The following is a 19,117-nucleotide window of genomic DNA, read 5'->3' as shown; positions in this document are numbered from 1 at the left end:
CTCGGTTGACTGGTCATTGTCAGGACACTCCAGAGAGTTAACCATACGGAGAATCCCAGCTGGAACTATGTGTATGTGAGTTTTACTATGAAGTCCTTTGAAACAGGCTGGTTGGTGGTGGTGCATGTGCCTTTAATCCCAGCATTTGGGAGGAAGAGGCAAGCAGATCTCTAAATTCAAGTCCGTCCTGGTCTACAAAGTGAATTCCAAGGGCCTATCTCTAAAACAGACAAACAACAAACCTACCAGCTCTGCCCAGTGTAACATACTCCGAAGCTCAGTACTCACTTGTTTTCAGATGTTTGCTATATCTGTAGTTGGACAGGGTGTTTTCCTCAGTGTCTCGTGGAAAGCATGCTTGCTTTTCTCAACACAGCTTTGACAGCTGTCAGAAAAGCCTCTTTGTGGCTTATGCTAAGATTAGGATTGCTTTTTCTTCTAAAACTGTTGGCTTCCTATGTTCCCTGTCAGATTATGCATGAACAAACAAAACAAACTTAAGTTGGCCTTGGGAAATATTTGAATGAAAAATGTAACGGGGAGTGCTTCCTTAGACTCCCTTAGCATTCTGTCCCTCGTCCAGGCCACCGCTCAGCTTCCCTGTGACATCAGATTTTGATACAGATCACTTGTTTGTGGCGAGGAGTTCTTCACTGAAGTTTGTATGTGTATTTACAGAGTAACTATTTTTGAGAAGTATTTATTACAGTAATCCATAAATAACTTTTAATCACTTTAAAGTACACTGAATGCTTATTTCTGAAATAAAATTTCTAGCCAAATGGTTATCGCTATACTTTTTTCTACATGATATGTTCAGTCCATCTCACCAGAGTCTTGAATAGAAAAGCAACTTGGGCTTTTACCATGCAGTACATTACTGCAGTCTGGTAAGACAGGAGAGCTGTGGCTAGATGGCCTGCGTTCATTTGGATCGTGACTGATTTCTTATATGACCCTAGGCAAATGACCTAACCTCCCATGCCCAGTTCCCTCAACTTTAAGATGGAGACAACATCCCCCTGTGGGGTTAGTGCAGCTATGATTGGGCATTGTGTGAATTTTAGCTGTTGCAGTAAAATCCAAATGCCTAATTTCTGTCTTTGTTCTAGTCTCCATAAAGTGTCACTGTCATGTTAAGTTGAACTCTTAAAGGACCTGTTGTTTTCAGTAGCAGGTTAAAACCCAAAGTTTAATCTTTGACTTCATATAGTTATGAAAAGAAAAAAGTAGGATTTCAACAGTAGTGTCAGGTAGAAATGAATAAGATGAAGGGTTCCTTTACATGTGTGGGTACACACATGCCATGGTGTCCTGCGGGCATATGAGGGTGGCTCCCTCCACCATCTTGGCTCTCACGGTTGTAGCTCAGGCCGTTGAGGAGCAGAGCACCTTTCACCCACTGGGCCATTCTGCCTGCCTCGGCTCTTGTTTTATTTTAATGCAGCGTTTTACAGTGTTTAGTGTCATTGCTGGAACAATAAAGACTGTAAAATGAGTCAAATAAAATGTGTGTGGTTGGGTAGTAGTTATGCAAGTGGAAAAACCTGATACCTTGGATCTTGATTATATATAATGGGTGAGTGGGTGACTTTATTTCCCTCACAAAATGGAGTTGACAGGCAAAATGATAGGTTTTTAGGCAAAACTGGAAATTTATCATTTGCAGTCTTCTCACAGGCCCTTAACGATTACATAGAAGGATTTTGTTGTTGTTTTTTTAATTCATTTTGGGATGTTCTGGAAACACGCAAATATCAAAGTGATATATACATTCAGTTTATTCAACCTTCCCATCCCCAGGATCCCCTGCCTACCTGTTCAGTTTGGGGATTCTTTTTTTGTTTAGTCTTGGAAAGTTTTATACATTTGTCATAATTAGTCATTCATTCTTCCCCTTAGTTCCCCACTCCTTTGTGTACTCTCACTTGGTCTCTTTTTTTAGTTATTAATAACCCAGAGTTCAATTGATGCTGCACATATGTATGTGGTACATGGCCACTCAGAGGCATGAGTAACACAGCAACAACCATGTCCCTGGTGGAGAGTGGACTCTCCCTTAGCTGTCATCAACTACCAACAATTTCTAGGATGGTGGGACCTCAGAGATCCTTTCATTTATACTGAAATTTTGACTGGCTGGGTCTTGGTGCAGGTAATCACATGCTGTGAGTTGATGTCTATACTAGTCATGTTGAGAAGTCAGACGGTTCACACTCTCCAACATGTCTTTGCACAGCCTGTGAAGTTCCCCGGGCCTTGGATGTTGGAGGTCGCTGTAGATGATTCATGCACAGCTGAGCACCCACTTAGTGACAGCTTTGGCAGTCAGAATCCGCATTACCCGGTACCCACTGTAAAAAGCCTATCTGACCAAAGTTGAAAGCAGCGGTAGTCTGTGGGTATTACACATTTGGGAGTTAGCTTGACATTTTAGGAAAAACAGCAGATTTTATCCCCTGTGGTGTATGATCTTCAAAGTTAAAGGCATCTACCTAGGTTTTTAGTACCAGGTATGAAATCCCTGTCATGGCATGGGCCTCATATTCTATCAGAAAGCCCTTGGTTACCTTCAAAACCTTCATGCCCATCTTCGCACCAATGGCCACATCTTGCCCACAAGTCAGTATTGTTGCATTCAGGGTCCAGCATCAAAAAGCAGCAGCCTGCACACCACTTTATAGCACTGTGTAAGTTAGCCAACATGTAGTGTATTCTGGCCATTTCGAGGTTGGTTTTTGTATGCCCCGAGCAATGGGGTTTTGCCATCTAGTTTTGGTGGGCAACGAAAAGCAATGTCAACAGCTTATTCAGGGTGCCTCCCAGGCATACCAGACCAACCACTCAGGGATCCTGTGCTTGTTACTGGGAGCAGCATTTTCTGCGCATTCTGTTCAAACTCCTTTCATATATATATATTCAGTTACAAACTTGTTGGTTTACATAAGGCTTCTTCATGTATCTTTAGTTTTTGGCTAGAACCCCCTCTACGCACTCCTTAAAGTGATCACCCTATGTTCACTTAGTCCCAAGAACTCTATCCTCCCTGTTTTCCTGTAACCTGAATTCTACTGTTCCCTCTATTGGGGCTTTTTTCTTTGGTTAGGAAATCCTGAGTTTCCATACAGCCCCGTATGTCTGCCATGCCACCTTCACTTTGAGGAGCCTTCTTGCCAACCTTTTTTCCTCCTTCCCTACCCCTTCCTTTCTTGAACCTTTCCACCCCCAGTATCCCCTGTCTGTCTGTATTTTACCCTCTCCTCCCTTAAGGCAGCCAGTCCCAATGGCTCATTTTCAGTTTCCTGGTTTCCACATGTACTCCAGGTTCAACATAAAAAATTCAAAGTTAGGATCCACATATGAGAGAAAAATATGGCTTTTGTCTTTCCATGTGGGACCACTTTATTAGGTTTTTCTAGTTCTTTTTACTTGCAAATTTCATAATTAGTTTTTCTATACTACTGAGTACTACTTTCCTTGTTCATCAGTTGATAGACATCTTGATGCTATTTTCTAGCTATTGTGAAGCAGGCCTCATTCAGAACTGCCAAAATCAAGATATAAATTGCAAATGCTTTCTTGGCTCTGGGTACAGGGAATCCTTGGATACTGTTGAGTGTAAACTAGTTAGAGCCAGTTTGGAAATTAACCTGGAGCTTTCTCAAAAGCTAGCAATGGGACCACAATGACCCAGTTGACTCCTGAGCATGTACCACCAAGCAGTACACCCTACTACAGAGAGACGACTTGGACATTAATGTAGAAGAGTGAGATAGCTCAGCAGGTGACATGCCACAGAGCCTGATGGCCTGTGCTGGATCTCAGGAGTTAACATGGTGGAGGGAGAAAACGGACCTCTGTATGTTATCCCTCTGACTTCTACATATGCTACCCATGTGTTATTTAAGGAGGTGAGGATTCAGAGAGAACATTACAGAAGCACACGGACAGGTCAACCTGGTTACATTCTGAAAGCACACTGAATAGGTTGATCTTGGCAATGCAGAATGATTGAGAGTGGATGATGAATGGAAGTTAAGAGCTTAACCGGTTAATGTGATCTGTTTCCAAGACTATGAAATTTGGTAGTCCTTGAAGGAAATCTTGGTACACACTGCAAAAAAGGAATGAATGGCCAGAGACATATCGCTCTGAACGCTTACAACTGTGCCAGTAACTAGGAGAGATCTACTGGTTTCAAAAGGAAGCACTTGGCATGTATCATCCAGGGCTTAAGGCAGAGACCCTTGCTAGAGGTTAGGAATGTTAAAAGGTCTTGAAAACACTGTGGGTCTTCACAGCTCCAGTCTCTCTTCAGATGTTAGCACACCCAAGTGACTCATAAATGACGCTCAGAGAGATTACTATATCTATTAGACACTCTTTAAGTAACAATGACTCAAGATCAGGAAAAAAAAAGGATTATCCAAAGTAATTTTAACATGTTCTGAGAAGAGTTGATACTTTCCTGAGAAAAAGAAAGTCTGGCCTCATCTCTACAGGCAGCAGGTGTGGTGAGGGTTGACCTACTTAGAGCACTGCAAGACCCTGACCAAATTCTGCCTGGTGGTTATGCAAACTGTAAAGTCTTCAGGACCCTACTTGTGCTGGCAGTCAATGCCACTGTGGGTGTCTAGAAATCTAAGTATAATTAATCAGCTGAATCATTTAAGTAGAATGATGCTTCCTAAAGCTGAAGTGAGGTGAGGGCTATCAAGATGACTTAGTGGTTAAAGGTAACTGGTGCCAAGCCTGATGACCTGAGTTTGTTCCTAGACCCTTGTGATAAAAGGTGAGAACCTCTCAAGGGTTGGGAATTTAGCTCAGTGGTAGAGCACTTGCCTAGCAAGCGCAAGGCCCTGGGTTCAGTCCCCAGCTCTGGAAAAAAAAAAGAAAGAAAGAAAAGAAAGGTGAGAACCTCTCATCTTCACCCAGGCATAGCTCATACGTGGGTGCATGCATGTATCTATGTGTATCCTGTATGTGCCTGGCACCCTTTGATGTCAGATTTCTTTGAACTGGAGTTAATGTGGAAGCCAACCCTCTTAACTGATAAACCATCTCTCCAGTCCATGGGAAAGAAACATGGGAAGTTCATACAGAGAGTGAGTGAGAACATTGAAACACTTGATAGAAAGCTCCTTGGGAAATAATCAGAAAGACCTTCAAACCCATGGCCCAGCATGCCTTCCCTGTAACCCTTACTCCTCCGAGTTGACTTTATCCTAAGATTGCCCGTCCCCAGTAGCTCTACACAAGTCTTCATTCTATCTTGGGACTTCTAGTGCTAGAAAAGCAAGGCGACACCTCTTCTGGAAAGGCTGCTGCTGAGTAGCAAGGAAGAGAGCAGATAGCAACTAGATCCATCCCAAGCCTTTCTGCTGTTCTTCAGCCCTAAGCAGAAACCGTTACCACTCCTGTTCTATCAATACCCTCCTTCCTGCCAAGGCTCACGTGGGCTCTACTTATCCTCATCTTCCTCCTTCAAAATCAACATGTGCAGGTATAGTCTGTCCTGTTATAACTTTGAAGGCCTGTGTGTGTGTGTGTGTGTGTGTGTGTGTGTGTGTGTGTGTGTGTATCCCTAGTGTAGCAAGAGGAGAAGGTTCCTATTAAAGAAGCATTGGATATCTTTTAACACAGGTAGTGTTTGGATAGTATTTGGAGATGGATTGGTATTAGAATAGAAAGAGCTAGTCATTCCATTTTGGGGTATACACCCTAAGAAAGTGAAATCAGCAGGCTGAAAGGTATTTGCACACTCATGGTCGTCCTAGCACTGTTGACAACAGCCAAGGTAGAGAATCAACCTGAGTGACCATCAGTGGCTGAGTGGAAAATGGACATCTGATGTATATGTCCAACACAATCCTCCTAAACCCTGAAAGGGCAAATCTGCTAAAAGCAACAGCCTGGGTATTGTGTTGAATGCAGGAGCAGAAACAAAAGCGGTATATGCTCATATGAACTTTAAATCCATTAAACTAAAAGCAGTGAATGGAGGTGGGCTGTTTACATCAAGAGCACAGAGACTGGTATCCTGGCAGTGCCCATGGAAGAGGAGAGAAAGAGGAGTAGGTCCCCCAGCAAACCTTTGTGGACTGGTTGAGAACACAATATTCAGGAACCTTATCCAGGAAGGAAACCCTAGACCAACTGCTGCCTCCATGGAAGAGACAAGGTAGTCCCATAACCAAGGCTGTGGGAGAATTATCTGGCAGCACACAGAAAGGAGTTACCAGTAGGAAGCTTCACTACGGCAGTGAGACCAGAGGCTAGTCCCTGTTCAAGAGCAAGGATTAAGGGAACATCCTCACGGCCCCCACTGCATACAACAGCCTTAACATCAGCAGCACAAGACCAAGTGGATAGAAGGAAGGAATGTCAGGAAGGCCCACTCAGGGTAGCTATGAAGTGTTAAAACGTTCTTGCTGGGCTTCCCCTGTGCATACAGCCCAGAACTCAGAACAACAGCTGGAGAACAATCAATAGCTTTGGAGTGTGGTAAACAAGTAGTTTCACTGGAGAGACCCTCATGGCTTTAAGGCCATGACTTCTTACATTCCCCCGGGGTCAAGAGGAGAGGGCTATGGCCTGGGACCTGCAGTCACCCTCCATTAGTTGCTTCTTGCCAAGCACACTGGAGGGAGAGTCATTTCTCATCAACCATGAGGTCTATAAAGAACAGGTAGGTACTGCCTGAGGTGTGGGACTCAGGCCAGAAAGTGAGCAAACAGGGTGGAGAAGCCTTGGGCAGCTTCTTCCTCACTGCTTCCTCATGACAGAGTTGATTTGAAATGTTTCTTGGTTTGAAATCCCCTTTGTTTTAGGTGTGTCTCCAAAAACTTTCTCCCCGGGATGGCTGCCAAGTTTTCAAAGTGTTTTTTTGGAAACCATTAAATTTGGGTTATTTCTTTTTTCCATACCAAAACCGCATATGCTTAAGACTTAACGGGTGTGCCCATTAAAATGCTTCTCATCTTCACCTCTTTCAGCTCAACATGAGATTCTGAATACTGTAAACAGCCAGAGGTGTTTCTCCCTTTTTTAAAAAGTAAGAGGTTGACAGTTATCTTTGAAATGCTTAATAAGAAAAATAAAGTAAGTGGAAATGCGAGAAGGGCTGTTGTCTCTGGGGATGAGGCTGTACTCTGGGTTTATCTTATGCACCCACCCTGAACTATTTTAATTTACACCAATACGTTTTTCTGGACATTTAAAAAGGAGGCAGAATCCCAACATAGGAATGCAGTCTTCCTCGGAACTTGTGACCCCGGCAGAACCTGCAAATACGAGAATTCTGGCTCGTGTGTGTGTTTCAGGAAAAGCCCTCAAGATAGCTGATTCCTCCCCCTTCACTGAACAATGTCCTTGTGTCTTTGTCCTGCAATGAGGAACAATACCCTAAGAGCCAAAAGCCCATTTCCAGTTCCATGGCAGAAGGTTGAGAAGTTCCAAGAGAATGAGAGGAGCCTGGCCTGGTGGGTCAGAAGGTCCAGGCAGCAAGCATCCCCCTACTTTCCACACCCACTAAGCAATCGGAGTTCAGGAACAACTCCAGAGCTGGGTACCCAGGAAAGAGGTGAGGCAGCCACTTTTGGAACACAGATGTGTCTTCTCTTGAGGTGGCATTAAAGGGGAAAGAACAATTAAGCTAGCAGACTGTAGGACGTGGCCTACAGACCTACAGAGCTACAGACCTACAGGCAAGGAACCTGAACTAGTTTCTTCGGGTAAACTAACTGTAAAGTTTTTTGTACCTATGAAAAGCATAGGTTATGGGTTAAATGTCCCCTGGCCATTGATTTCCATACTGAACAACTTTTGGCATGAACAAAAACTGCTTCTCTAGCAGGCCAGCAAACAGAGCCTCAAGGGAAGGGTACGTTCCATAGGCCAGTCTCCAGCAGCAAGAGATGTCTGACTTGTCTGCCAGGATCCTAGAGAGTTGGATAGAATGGGACATCCTTCTGTGAGACCTGCTAGGTTAGGAACCAGCCATCCATCCCTTGATTCCAAGAAGTGTATGCCTATCAAGGCAAAGGACAGTTGCCATCCCACCATAAGGGCAATCTTAAGTTCCATGTGTGTTCACACAGGCAGGATACATGAAAGCTCTAGAAACCTTTCTGATTTCAGGTGGGAGGGGGGGGGTCCTGCAGGCGGGCCCACCTTCCAACACTCCATATTTCTTTTTTTTTTTTTGTAATAAATAAGGCAGTGGAATTATTCATTAGTAGCCTTTTTAAGATAAGCTATTAGGTCCGCCCTTTCTCCCTTCTTCTTAATTCCAGCGAAGATCATTTTTGTTTCAGGGATGTACTTTTTGGGATTTTCCAAATACTCCATCAGGGTATCCTCTCCCCAAGTGATGCCTTTGTTCTTGTTGGCATCTGTGTAAGAGAATCCAGCAGCCTGGCCTGTCTTCCGCACAAACAGACCATGGAGGTTTGGTCCAGTCTTATGCTTGCCTCCTTTTTCCACAGTGTGGCACTGGGCACACTTTTGAACAAAAATCTTCTTGCCTTTTTCAACATCACCCATTTTAAATTCGGTCCGGGCTGATCAACACCACAAACGATCAGACTCTTGGGCAGACATCCCGCTGTCTAGCCCAAGGACACGCCGGCCCGCGCCTATGTACCGGTGTCAGTGCAACCCCATATTTCTTAAGCCAGAGTCCTCTGTTTCCTGGTGGAGACCCCTCCCACACATGTTCCTTGCGCTCTCTTGGCTGAAGAACATTTGCATGCGTCTCAGTCTTCCATTCCTTAGGTTCTGATATGGATGTATATAACAGACCCAGTTCTTCCTCTCTTAATTTACCTCCTCTTGCCAGAGCTTTTGTAATACCCAAATCTAACCTGTAAGTGCCATCTGCTCAACGACCAGTTAACTTCCTGGGATGCTGGAAGTTGTAGTTCTTGGAAAATAACAAAGCTTCATGAGAAAGTACAGTGGCTTATAAGTCAGTCTTTATGAAGCCCTGCAATTGTCTCGGGAGCCATGTATCTGAGAAATCCCAGGGAAAGGCCCAAAGTCCATCTCTTGGTCAGTATTTAGTATTCAACAGAGCTTGCTTTAAATTTGGATCAAAATGGTGGGACTGGTTTTTCTCCAGCAATCTCAGGATTAGCACCTTATCTTCAACCATCTCCAGGGTGACACCCTGACGTGGGCACAGGGGGCCAGGTGCCTTAGACTCTCAGCACAATCTAGGCATTACAGAGCTCTGTGTCACTCACAACTGCTCAGTGACGCCCATGAATCATAATGAAGCCACAGGCCCAGTGTCTGCCTTACATTCCTTTTGCTCCTCTGGGTTTAGGCCATTTATCTCCCAGACCTCTGCTGCTGGGAGGGAAGAGAAATCTGAGAGCCAACCATCAACATCCCCACACCAGGTGTTGGGAAAGCCTGGGAGAGAATATTCGTGAGCTTGGTCTGGAAGAAGCACTCAGGAGTTGAGGGTTTGAGGAGCTGAGGAAAGGCTCAGTAGAGTGTGTGGCAATTCCCCACATACTATCCTACACAGGCTGGAGATCGCCTGGCTGCTTACCCTCGAGACCAGAGCCTCGCACTTGCTAAGGCACTATGGTGGTTCGAATATGCTTAGCAGAGGGAGTGGCACTATTAAGAGGTGTGTGGGCTTGGGCTGGAAAGATGGCTCAGAGGTTAAGAGCACTGACTGTTCTTCCAGAGGTCTGGAGTTCAGTTCCCAGCAACCACATGGTGGCTCACAGCCATCTGTAGTGGGAACCGATGCCCTCTTCTGGTGTGTCCGAAGACAACAACCATGTACTCACATATATAAAATAAATACATCTTTTAAAGAGGAGTAGGGGTGGCTTCCCTGGGGAAGTGTGTCAGTGTGGACATGGACTTAAAGATCCTCATCCTAGCTCTCTGGAAGTCAATCTCCTAACAGCCTTCAGATGAAGATGTAGAACTCTCAGCTCCTCCTGCACCATGCCTGCCCTGACATTGCCATATTCCTGCCTTGATGATAATGGACTGAACCTCTGAACCTGTAAGCCAGCACCAATTAAATGTTGTCCTTATAAGAGTTGCCTTGGTCATGAGGTCTGTTCACAGCAGTAAAACCCTAAGACAGCCACCCATACAATATTGTGCTTGCTATGTCCCACAGGGAGCTGTCTTCCATTCACTCCTTGTGCTTAGACCATGTCTTAGAGACCACAGACCATTCCTAACAGAAAAAGAGCCCTGAGTGCCCAGCATCTGTTCACCCAGTCAGAAGACACCAGGCCTACCTTTTTCATCCTGGCCAATATAACTCCTCTGTGATCCAGGAAGTCCACCACAACCTGACTCACCATACTGGTCCACCGCCCTACTGAGCCCTATGTACTCCATCTCTGAGCAGCCTTCTCTCCTTCCTTCTCCAGCTGACTGTACATGATCTTTTACGGGCCTTTGGCATGGCACTGTGTTGTGTGGTACTCACCTCTCTGCACAGCAGTCTCTGGGATCAGGGACGGTAGCACATCCCCATTCAGGGCATGTCTAAGGAATGGGTGGTCTAGCTTCCTGCAGCTGTGAAACACTCCCTTACTCCTCCAGTGGGATTCTCCCCGATGCTGCTCAGGCTGGCACATAGCACTCTTTTTATTGCATCACTTTACCAGTTGTTCACCAAGGACTAACTTCAGTCCCCACACAATTTAACAGTGGCATAAGTACCCAGCTTGGTACAGATGACATCTGGAACGTGTGTCCTCAGGCAGCTCTGTGTTCACTTCATAGATGGACAGCAGACCCAGAGACATTTAACGATGACAAGTTCAAGATAACACTGCTGATAAATGTCAGAGAAAGGATTCAATTTGGCTCCCCCTGAGCCTTTGCCTTTGGTTTTATGACCCCTTTCCCAGCCGCGTTTACAAGAGAGCAGGAAGATCTGCATTCACTGGATTATTGCTCACTCTAAAAGTTAACGTTCAACCCTGGACAGTGGCTTTTCACGGCACAAGAGTTTCTTTATCTAACCACAGAGGCTAACACAGAACAGCTCTCAGGGCTAGACATTTAGAAGTACATGCAGCAAGTCACCTAATCCTCCTGACTTCTTGAAGAGCTGGTTTATTATCCTGTTGGGAGGGGCTCACTGTTCTTACGTGACTTCTAGGGCTGGGATGCCAATGGGGAAACGCCTCTTTCTGCCACTCTATAAATGTCTTCAGAGGCCAAAGGGAGGTCTTTTGTGCCACTGCTTCCTCCCTAGCCGTGAGACTCCAGCTACTTCACTATGCGACTTCTCACCCTCTCCGGTTTGTTCTTCATGCTGCTCCTCTGTCTCTGCATTCTCTCCTCAGAAGGTAACCTGCCCCTGGACTCTGGTCCCTGAGCGTTGATTCCATGGTCTGGGAAGGTTTTGAACAGAAACTAGTGGGGCGCAGGTCCCAGCAGACAGTCCTGAACAATGGAGAGAACTGTGCAGATATTTTGTTCACTACAGTGCCCAACAAGTAGCTTGAGATTTCAGCCTTTAGAGCTTCTGTGCCGTCTTACTCTTGTAAAGATGCTGCAGGCCTACTGTGTAAATGGAGTTTCGGCACCATATATATAAACAGAAGACATTGGCTTCCAAGGTACGGTTAAAGGGAAGGTGCTTGTTGTAGATACGAGGGAAGTGCAGCTGGAGGAATCTGGAAGAATCTGGAGCAGAGAGAGGATGTAGTACACTGAACATAGCCAGCAGACAGAACTTGATCGTGAGAGACAAAAGGAAGAGGAAGGATAAGAGAGGAGGAAGACGAAGAGAATTCTGGCAAAAGAAACCAAGAAAGAGAGGGCCAAGAGAGGAAGACAAAAGAGCATGCAAGGCTAGAATGTCATGGTTATATGGGAATGAAAAGCTGGGAAAGAGAATCCCACGGTTTTGGGGAAGTTGAGGATAGAGGGACAGGATGAGAAGAATTGAGAAAAGCCAGAAGTTATCCTGAGAAGTCTTAGAGGCCAGTATTTACTTTGGTGTGCTAACAGGCTCCACAGACAGCTATTCGTCTCTTCTGAGAGTAATAAGGAAATGGCTCCTTTGCTTGAGGGAAAACATGCACCAGAATTTGGGGGAGTGGAGTTTCCTTTGGACCTGACACCTATATGAAGTTGCATACTTACCACACAAGCAGAAATCCACCTAGCTAGCTACCCATCCAAGTCATTCTTGTCTGGAAAGTCAGGTGACTTCTACTGCCATTTGTGTTGCATTTAGGACAATGTAAATGAACAATGGGCTATCTAAACTTGAGTATTTCAAATCCTTCTGCACAGAAAGCTCCATGTGCCGAAGGATTGAGGTTGTGTACAGTAGGGGAATAGATGTGTGGGAACCTACATGGCCTTTTCATACTTGTAGCGAAGAATATTTATACCTGCTGCATTTAAGATTTATTTATGTAACTGTATGTGGATATGCTACGTGTGTATGGATGCCCTCAAGGGCCAGGTGGGTGCTGGGCTTCCTGCTGCGGAATTACAGGTTCTTGTGAGCCACTGGACATGAGTTCTTGGAACCATATTTGGGCTTTTTGGAAGAACGGCAAGCGCTCTTAAAGCCTGAGTCACCTCCCCATCCTCCTATTGCCTTTCTTCATTCTAAAAGCTGAGTGTTGAAGTCTTTTTCTCTTACCTAACCCTCTACTTGCATTCTTATATCAATACTTATGAAGATTTTAACAGTTAGTGGACATAAAAGATTTTTTTAAAAAAGAAAACACCCCTCGCCGTATTACTTAGACACCCAAAATACTGATGACTGACTTCAGCCCTGTACAGGATCCTTCCTGAGTAGTTGGGTTACAGGAAGCATTTGCTTTTGCTTTTGGTTGGTTGATTGGTTGTTGCTGCTCAAGTTTCTCAGTGAAAATGCACCTTCTACAAGGAAGACAATGGTCAGTTTCTTCAACATAGCCCACAGCGTTGCCATTTATCAGAGCCTTACTTTTGGACAATTTCAAGGCCACCAATGTGATTCTAATGGAAATCCAGGGAATGGTGTCTTTGACCTCAAACCCTCCCCCCATTTAGGATTGTATCCCACAGCTTCAGGGTATAACATTACTCACCAGATACGTGTGCGCATGACTCGACATGCTCTGAGTGTTCATTCATGAATTCATGCGCTCAGTTACACTATTAAATATACAGTCGAAAGCTTTGTGTATCTAAAATGGTTTCTGTGTTTGGGATGTTTTCCTTGGACTCCAGATCTGGACTGCCAGTCAGAATTAATGTCTAAGCACAAAGACATTTCTCCACAGAGCTAAGGTTTTTTCAAAGCATCGTGAGGAAGAAATATTCAGAGGGTAGAGTGACCTCCAAGACTAACTTTATCTCTGGAAAGCCACACAACATAGGCTACCTCTGCCTTCCCTCAACAATCTCCTCCTGGTTTTGTTGTTGGTGGTGGTGGTGGTGGTTGTTTTTCAACAAATATTCTTTTGTTGTTACGGTGGTGGTTTGTTTTAATTTTTTTAAGACAAGGGTTTCTCTGTGTAAGCCTGCCTGTCCTAGAACTCCCTCTGTAGACCAGGGTGGCCTCGAACTCACAGATCCACCAGACTCTGCTTCCTAAATGCTGGAACTAAAGACATGTGTCACCATTGCCCAGCTTTTAATAAATATTTTTAAACTCCGGATCTTGTGAGTAGAAGCTCTCCCAAGCCATCCTTAAACAGACTGGCCCAATGGTGTCCCTGGCCCACTAAACAGAGCTCTATATTCCCTTTGCTTCTAGGGAGAAAGCGTCCTACCAAGTTCCCGAAACTCAGGCCCTGCTGTCATCTATCTCCTAGATCCAAACAGATAACCTGGAAAGGTAAGTAACCTCATCCTGTCTGGGCTGGAAGTGGGAGGATTTCTAGGGTGGCCATGGAACCAGAGAGTTGACATCTGGTTTCAAGTGCTAGCATAAAGGGGCCACAATCAATCTCAGGCACATAGAGTTTAGAGACTCCTGAGGAGGCAATAATTTAATCATTTAAAGATGAACACTTTCTGTCAGGAAAAAGTATATAGGCAGAGGGGCCACGCCTGGTAGCACATAGTAATCCCAGAATTAGAGAGGCTAACACAGATGAGCATGACTCGAGACCAGATAGAGATACACAATGAATCCATGGCTCAAGGGCTGGAGATGTGGCCCAGTCGGTGGACGAGTGCTTGCCTAGAAAGCTCAGGGCCCTGTATTTAGTCTCCATTGGGAGAAAAATTTTAAAAAGGGGGGAGGGGCGGTGGAGGAAGAGAGAAGAGATGTGGTTTCCTGCACGGGAAACCTTATGGAAAGATTATGAGACCGAGTGCAGACAATCGAGAATAGAAAAGGGAACAGAGGAAACATGAAGCAAGCATGAAGGTCTGGTGTGTGCCAGCCGGAGGAGCACAGACAGAGGAGTTACGTGACAGAGGGGCCCGGAGCATCTGCAAACCGTAGCCCACCTATAAACCCGAAGCAGAACCTGCCAGAGGGTCTCCCGCCAGTGTGTGGAGCCTATGGATGCAGAGAACAACAGCTTGGTAGAAGACAAGACCGCACCCAAGGAAGTAGACAGGGGCTCCGAGGCTCAGTATTGACGCCAGGCTGGGATCATTCATGACCACCATGAGCCTGTAAGAGCCAAGCTGTCCCCTCCCAAACCAGGGGGACCAGAGAGTGAATAGCAGTGAGGTAGACAGGACCAAATCCCGAGCACACAGATCGCAGCATTAGAGTCCAGACCAGCAGCAGACTGAAGCTCTGGGTTGTTGTCCCCGGGTGGACACTGGACTTCTGTGGTTTTGTACAGAATGAGGTCAAGACCCTGGATAGCTGGCCTGAACCTCAACTTAGGACCCCTGTCTTAAGACCCAGGCTTGAAAGTCAAGGCTACAGTTCCCCTCCTTCCACACTGAAGCCATCACACCCTGTCAAGGGCTTTGGTAAATGAAATTGGGGGAACAAAATGAGGAAGACAGGATAGCTTCAGTACCCTGAAAGGCTGACAGCCTCTCTCTTCTCTCACACATATCTCGTGAATAACCAAGCGTGAGGCACCCGCCTTGGGAAGGTGGAGGATGAACACGGGCTGCCAGCAACTCTGCTCCCACAGCAGCTTGTGAAACAAAGTGCAAATGTAGGGGAGAGAGGTGGCAGCTCCCTCCTGAGGGCTTGCTGGAACCTGTCCTCACTTCTAGCCCCTCCCTGCACAGATGCACAAAGGCAGAGAAGAAACGAGAAACTGAAGGAAGGAGGGGTGCGAGCACACACACAACACATGCTTGCACAACAAGTGTGTGCATACAGACACATACACACCACATAACCACACAAAATTGCATACACAAACCTACATATATCACATTATAGACACACACAAATATCACACATTTAGGGTACAGACACACAAATACATATACCACCTATTACGTATATAGACAGAAACAGTATACATATAGACATATAGACATACAAATTCATGCATACACACATATATATCCATATATAACTGCATACAGATATGCACATCACGTGTACACAAACATACCTACATGACACACAGAGACTTAGCACATAAATTACACATGTACAGACAGGGATGGATAAACGCTCACATCGCACTCTACACTTAGCTCCTGGAAATGTGGAATGTGTCTAGGTACACTATGTCCAGCACAAGTGCAGCCTTTTGTTGAACAGATAATACTATAGGAGAATTACCTGAGTCAGGGATCCTATGTAGAAACTGGATTTCCTTTTGAGCGTATGTTTCAAGCATTCCACAGCAGAATTCACGAGCAGCTTAGAACATGAGGACTGAAGCAGGCACCTTTACTGGACCCTTACCATGTAAACACTAGGCTCTGGGGGGCCTTTGCACTGCAACTGGCCGCCTCATCTCTGGAGGGACATTTCCCACAGAATGCCAGGATGAAATGTCCTAGAAGGAAAGTGCCTTCAGGGTGGGGTCTGAGCTCCGCCCCGTGCTGGCTTTGTGTTTTTGCGCTTTTGAGCTTTCTCTTCTTCTGTAGAAAGTGTGTGGCGGCAGGATCCATCTTGCTGTTGTTGAGAAATCAGTAGGGTTACGTCCACAGAACACCCGGCATCAGGCCAAGTCCATGCCACCCTGTGGACCTGCCTTACTGTCACAGTGGAAGAGGCTGGCTTCCAGGGAAGCGGCACTCACTTGAGAACACATGTGTATTGTGTATCTTTGTGTATGGAGTTACGTAGCACGTAGGCGTTGTGTATGTGGTATTTGTATGTTTCTATGTACATGTGTGTGTTTGTGTGTATGTGGTGTGTGCGAGTGTGTGTGTAAGTGCATGCATTCATCTCTGTGTGTGTGTGTGTGTGTGTGTGTGTGTGTGTGACTGTGTGTGTTTCCATACCTCTCCCCCCTCTAGCTTCTCTTTTCTCTCCTAACTCTTCACTGCTGCTGATTTCACAACACTAACCCAGTGCACATGCTTGCCCGGGCTTGGTGCTTCCACCCAGCATCTTCCAGGACAGACCTGAGATCCAGAGAAAAGGAATGAGAAGATGAATCGGGGAATTGGGCAATCAGCCACGTAATTTCTTAGTGTCCCATGTTCCTGTCATGTAGTCTCCTGTACCGGGGTTCACAGGCAGGAGTGCCTGCTCTACTTTCTACGGGAAGAGAAATTAGGCACTCAGAGTGACTGCCTCACCCATCCTAAAACCTTTCCCAAGCTCTGCTTTGTGTCTACTTGATGGGCTAAGCCCATGGAATGACACAACGTACAAGGCTTGGGATTCTGTGTCGAAGTAACAAAACTTGAAAATTGATATGATAAATGAATAGTAGGCTGACTCAAGTGGCTGTGTTTAGCGGCTTCCTGGGAGAAGCAGGAGAGAGTTTTCTTAAAGTGGTTTTATAAACTGTAGGGAGCTCTGCATAGCAATACTGCTCAGACAGCGCTTTGGAAAGAAACACTCAATACGCTGACACAGTTGGCTGCCGAGGGCCTTAGACACTGGCCTAAGTCGGACTCATAGCTTCTTAGATCCCACCAGATCAAAGTTATGGCCTTTGCCAGGTCATCTTCCTTCCGTGTGTCACAAGATCACCAGGAGAAGCTCTTTTGAGGCCACATACAGAGACTCCTGATACCTCAGACAAGCCCAGGCCCTAAAGATTTGGACTACACTCTCTGTTTCCAAGCTCAACAAAATAAGTTAACCCAGGCCACACTTAGGGTGGAAGGCTGCCGAGCCTGTTCCCTTACCATGGCGCTGCCTCTGGCTTTACACGGGGCTTAACTAAAGTGCTAAAGGTTACCCATTGCAAACGAGGGGTGACTTGAGGGTTTCAGGATAGCAACACCAGAGTAGTATAACACAGACCCAGAAAAATAAACACTAGGAAGGAGGTGTTGGCCAGAGCTGGAAGCCTTATAGCCCAGGAGTCCAATCAGAGGAGACAGTCCCCTGTCTCCTGATCCTTGTAACTCTGTTCACTAGCCCCGTCTGCACCTAGCCTCACCCTGGCTAACACAAAGCACTAAGTACAGTTTGCAGTGAGTTTGCCTATCAGATAGAGCTGTCTCTCATCCTGGCCAACCCCATTTATTGGTTCGCTTATTTGCTTGTTTGTATGTTTGTGATAGGGTAATGGAGTCTAATTGGTGATGGCTACATGCGGTTGAGAATGAATAAGCATTGCTTTATATAAGTATTTACATCCACCAACACTTGCAGTATCCTGAAAATTAGATACTATTACTGTTGTTGATGTTGATGATGTTGTTGTTGTTGTTGTTGTTGTTAGGATGCAGGGGCCAAAGGACAGAGAAGTTAAGTTAAAGAAATCTGTTGAAGGTATAGTCAGTTGAAGGCTGGTGAACACTGTAGGCTTTGAATCCAAGCAGTTCAGCTCCAGATTCCGTGCCATTAATTTCCACATCACAATGCAGTTAGAAATAAACTTGAAGCACAGAGAAAAACCATCGTACACCATTACTTACAGTCCTTTCCATTCTCTCTCTCAAATAACATCGGCTCAGTGTCATTTTAATTGATGCCAGGAAATGCCCAATTAGGTTCTGGAGTAGGCAGTGAGATTCCCTTATTTGATTTCTTTAAAATTTTAGGTATAAGTATGACTCTTAATCGTGTGTTCCTCCTCTCTCCACCCGTGTTCTACCCTCTTCACTTTGCCTTCCTCTTCTTCGTGTCTGCTGTCACTCATTCCAGGAAACCACGCAAGACTCTGCAGACCATGCAGAAAGCTGGAATCCAGTTCATGGGTGGTGCCTGGGGCTCTCCCACAGATATAGGGCCTCCCGAAGCTGGCCTCCGCCGAGATGAAACGTTGATGTCCAGTTATGGAGACAACCTTCTGGCCCCTACCAACCTTCATGGCCAGAAAGCTGTGACACCAGAATGTTTCACTTCAGACAACTGGAAGGATTACAGAATTCCAAGCCCTCATTCCAAAGGTGCAACCAACCTTCAGAGTCACTATGATGCAGGGTCAGCCCACAAGTCTTCATGACTCCTACAGAGTAAAAGTCCAAGATTCCATCCCTGGGAGCTACAGATCCAGAGACTTCCAAGCTGACTGGAGTACAGAGTAGCAAGACTTCGTTGTGATCAGATGAGACTACAGCATCTTAGGAACCCTCGGACAGCCCCAAACCCATAGCATTTAATCAACGGGATATGAACCAACTCCTGTAACTTCCTAATGTAATCACCAGGAGAACACCAAAAATAATAAATCATAAATCAAAGTATACACTATGCCTGGAGCATCCTTGTTTGAGAAAGTTAGTAACATGGCCTGGGATACAATGTTACACTAAAAGGAAAGTGTCTGCAAAAACTTGGAGCCCACTCCTTCATCACAGAATAACTTGACCAGTAAGAAAAAATGACAGTACGTAGGTGTTTGGGTCCCACACAGCAGGACACAGAGTCCAGTCCTGACCAGGTTTTTCTGTATGACTTAGGCTTGACCGTTCAGTTTTCTATAAAATAGAAATGACAGGAAGAACCTACTTAGGAGCAAGCAGACAGGTATAGGGTCCCTGCAAAGTGCTAGGCTCAGAAAGGCCTAAGAAACGCCTCAACCTGAAGCAGTGTTTACATTCACAG

General features: G+C 45.5%; 2 protein-coding genes across 2 annotated transcripts; one reads left to right on the top strand and one right to left on the bottom strand.

Annotated features, from left to right (window-relative positions):
* Positions 1-8,201: 8,201 nt before the first annotated feature.
* On the bottom strand, positions 8,202-8,650 carry LOC116914595 (cytochrome c, somatic-like). The gene has a single exon (XM_032918956.1). The coding sequence runs from the start codon at positions 8,542-8,544 to the stop codon at positions 8,227-8,229; it is 318 nt and encodes a 105-aa protein (XP_032774847.1). The 5' UTR covers positions 8,545-8,650; the 3' UTR covers positions 8,202-8,226.
* A 2,544-nt stretch (positions 8,651-11,194) lies between these two features.
* C13H10orf99 (chromosome 13 C10orf99 homolog) lies at positions 11,195-18,758 on the top strand. The gene is made up of 3 exons (XM_032919198.1): positions 11,195-11,339; positions 13,760-13,840; positions 18,215-18,758. The coding sequence occupies exons 1-3, from the start codon at positions 11,270-11,272 to the stop codon at positions 18,295-18,297; spliced, it is 234 nt and encodes a 77-aa protein (XP_032775089.1). The 5' UTR covers positions 11,195-11,269; the 3' UTR covers positions 18,298-18,758.
* Positions 18,759-19,117: the final 359 nt, after the last annotated feature.

Source organism: Rattus rattus, chromosome 13 (assembly GCF_011064425.1).
Source record: "Rattus rattus isolate New Zealand chromosome 13, Rrattus_CSIRO_v1, whole genome shotgun sequence".
NCBI classification, from domain to species: domain Eukaryota; kingdom Metazoa; phylum Chordata; class Mammalia; order Rodentia; family Muridae; genus Rattus; species Rattus rattus.
Note: the sequence above shows the minus strand (reverse complement) of the source record. Positions and strands in the feature narration are given on the sequence as shown.

Bases quoted from the DNA above. Each gene is read 5' to 3' on its own strand.
- LOC116914595 (XM_032918956.1), bottom strand. From the start codon at position 8,544: ATGGGTGATGTTGAAAAAGGCAAGAAGATTTTTGTTCAAAAGTGTGCC.
- C13H10orf99 (XM_032919198.1), top strand. From the start codon at position 11,270: ATGCGACTTCTCACCCTCTCCGGTTTGTTCTTCATGCTGCTCCTCTGT. The intron at 11,340-13,759 runs GTAACCTGCCCC...CTTTGCTTCTAG, and splicing joins CTGCATTCTCTCCTCAGAAG to GGAGAAAGCGTCCTACCAAG. The intron at 13,841-18,214 runs GTAAGTAACCTC...CACTCATTCCAG, and splicing joins CAAACAGATAACCTGGAAAG to GAAACCACGCAAGACTCTGC.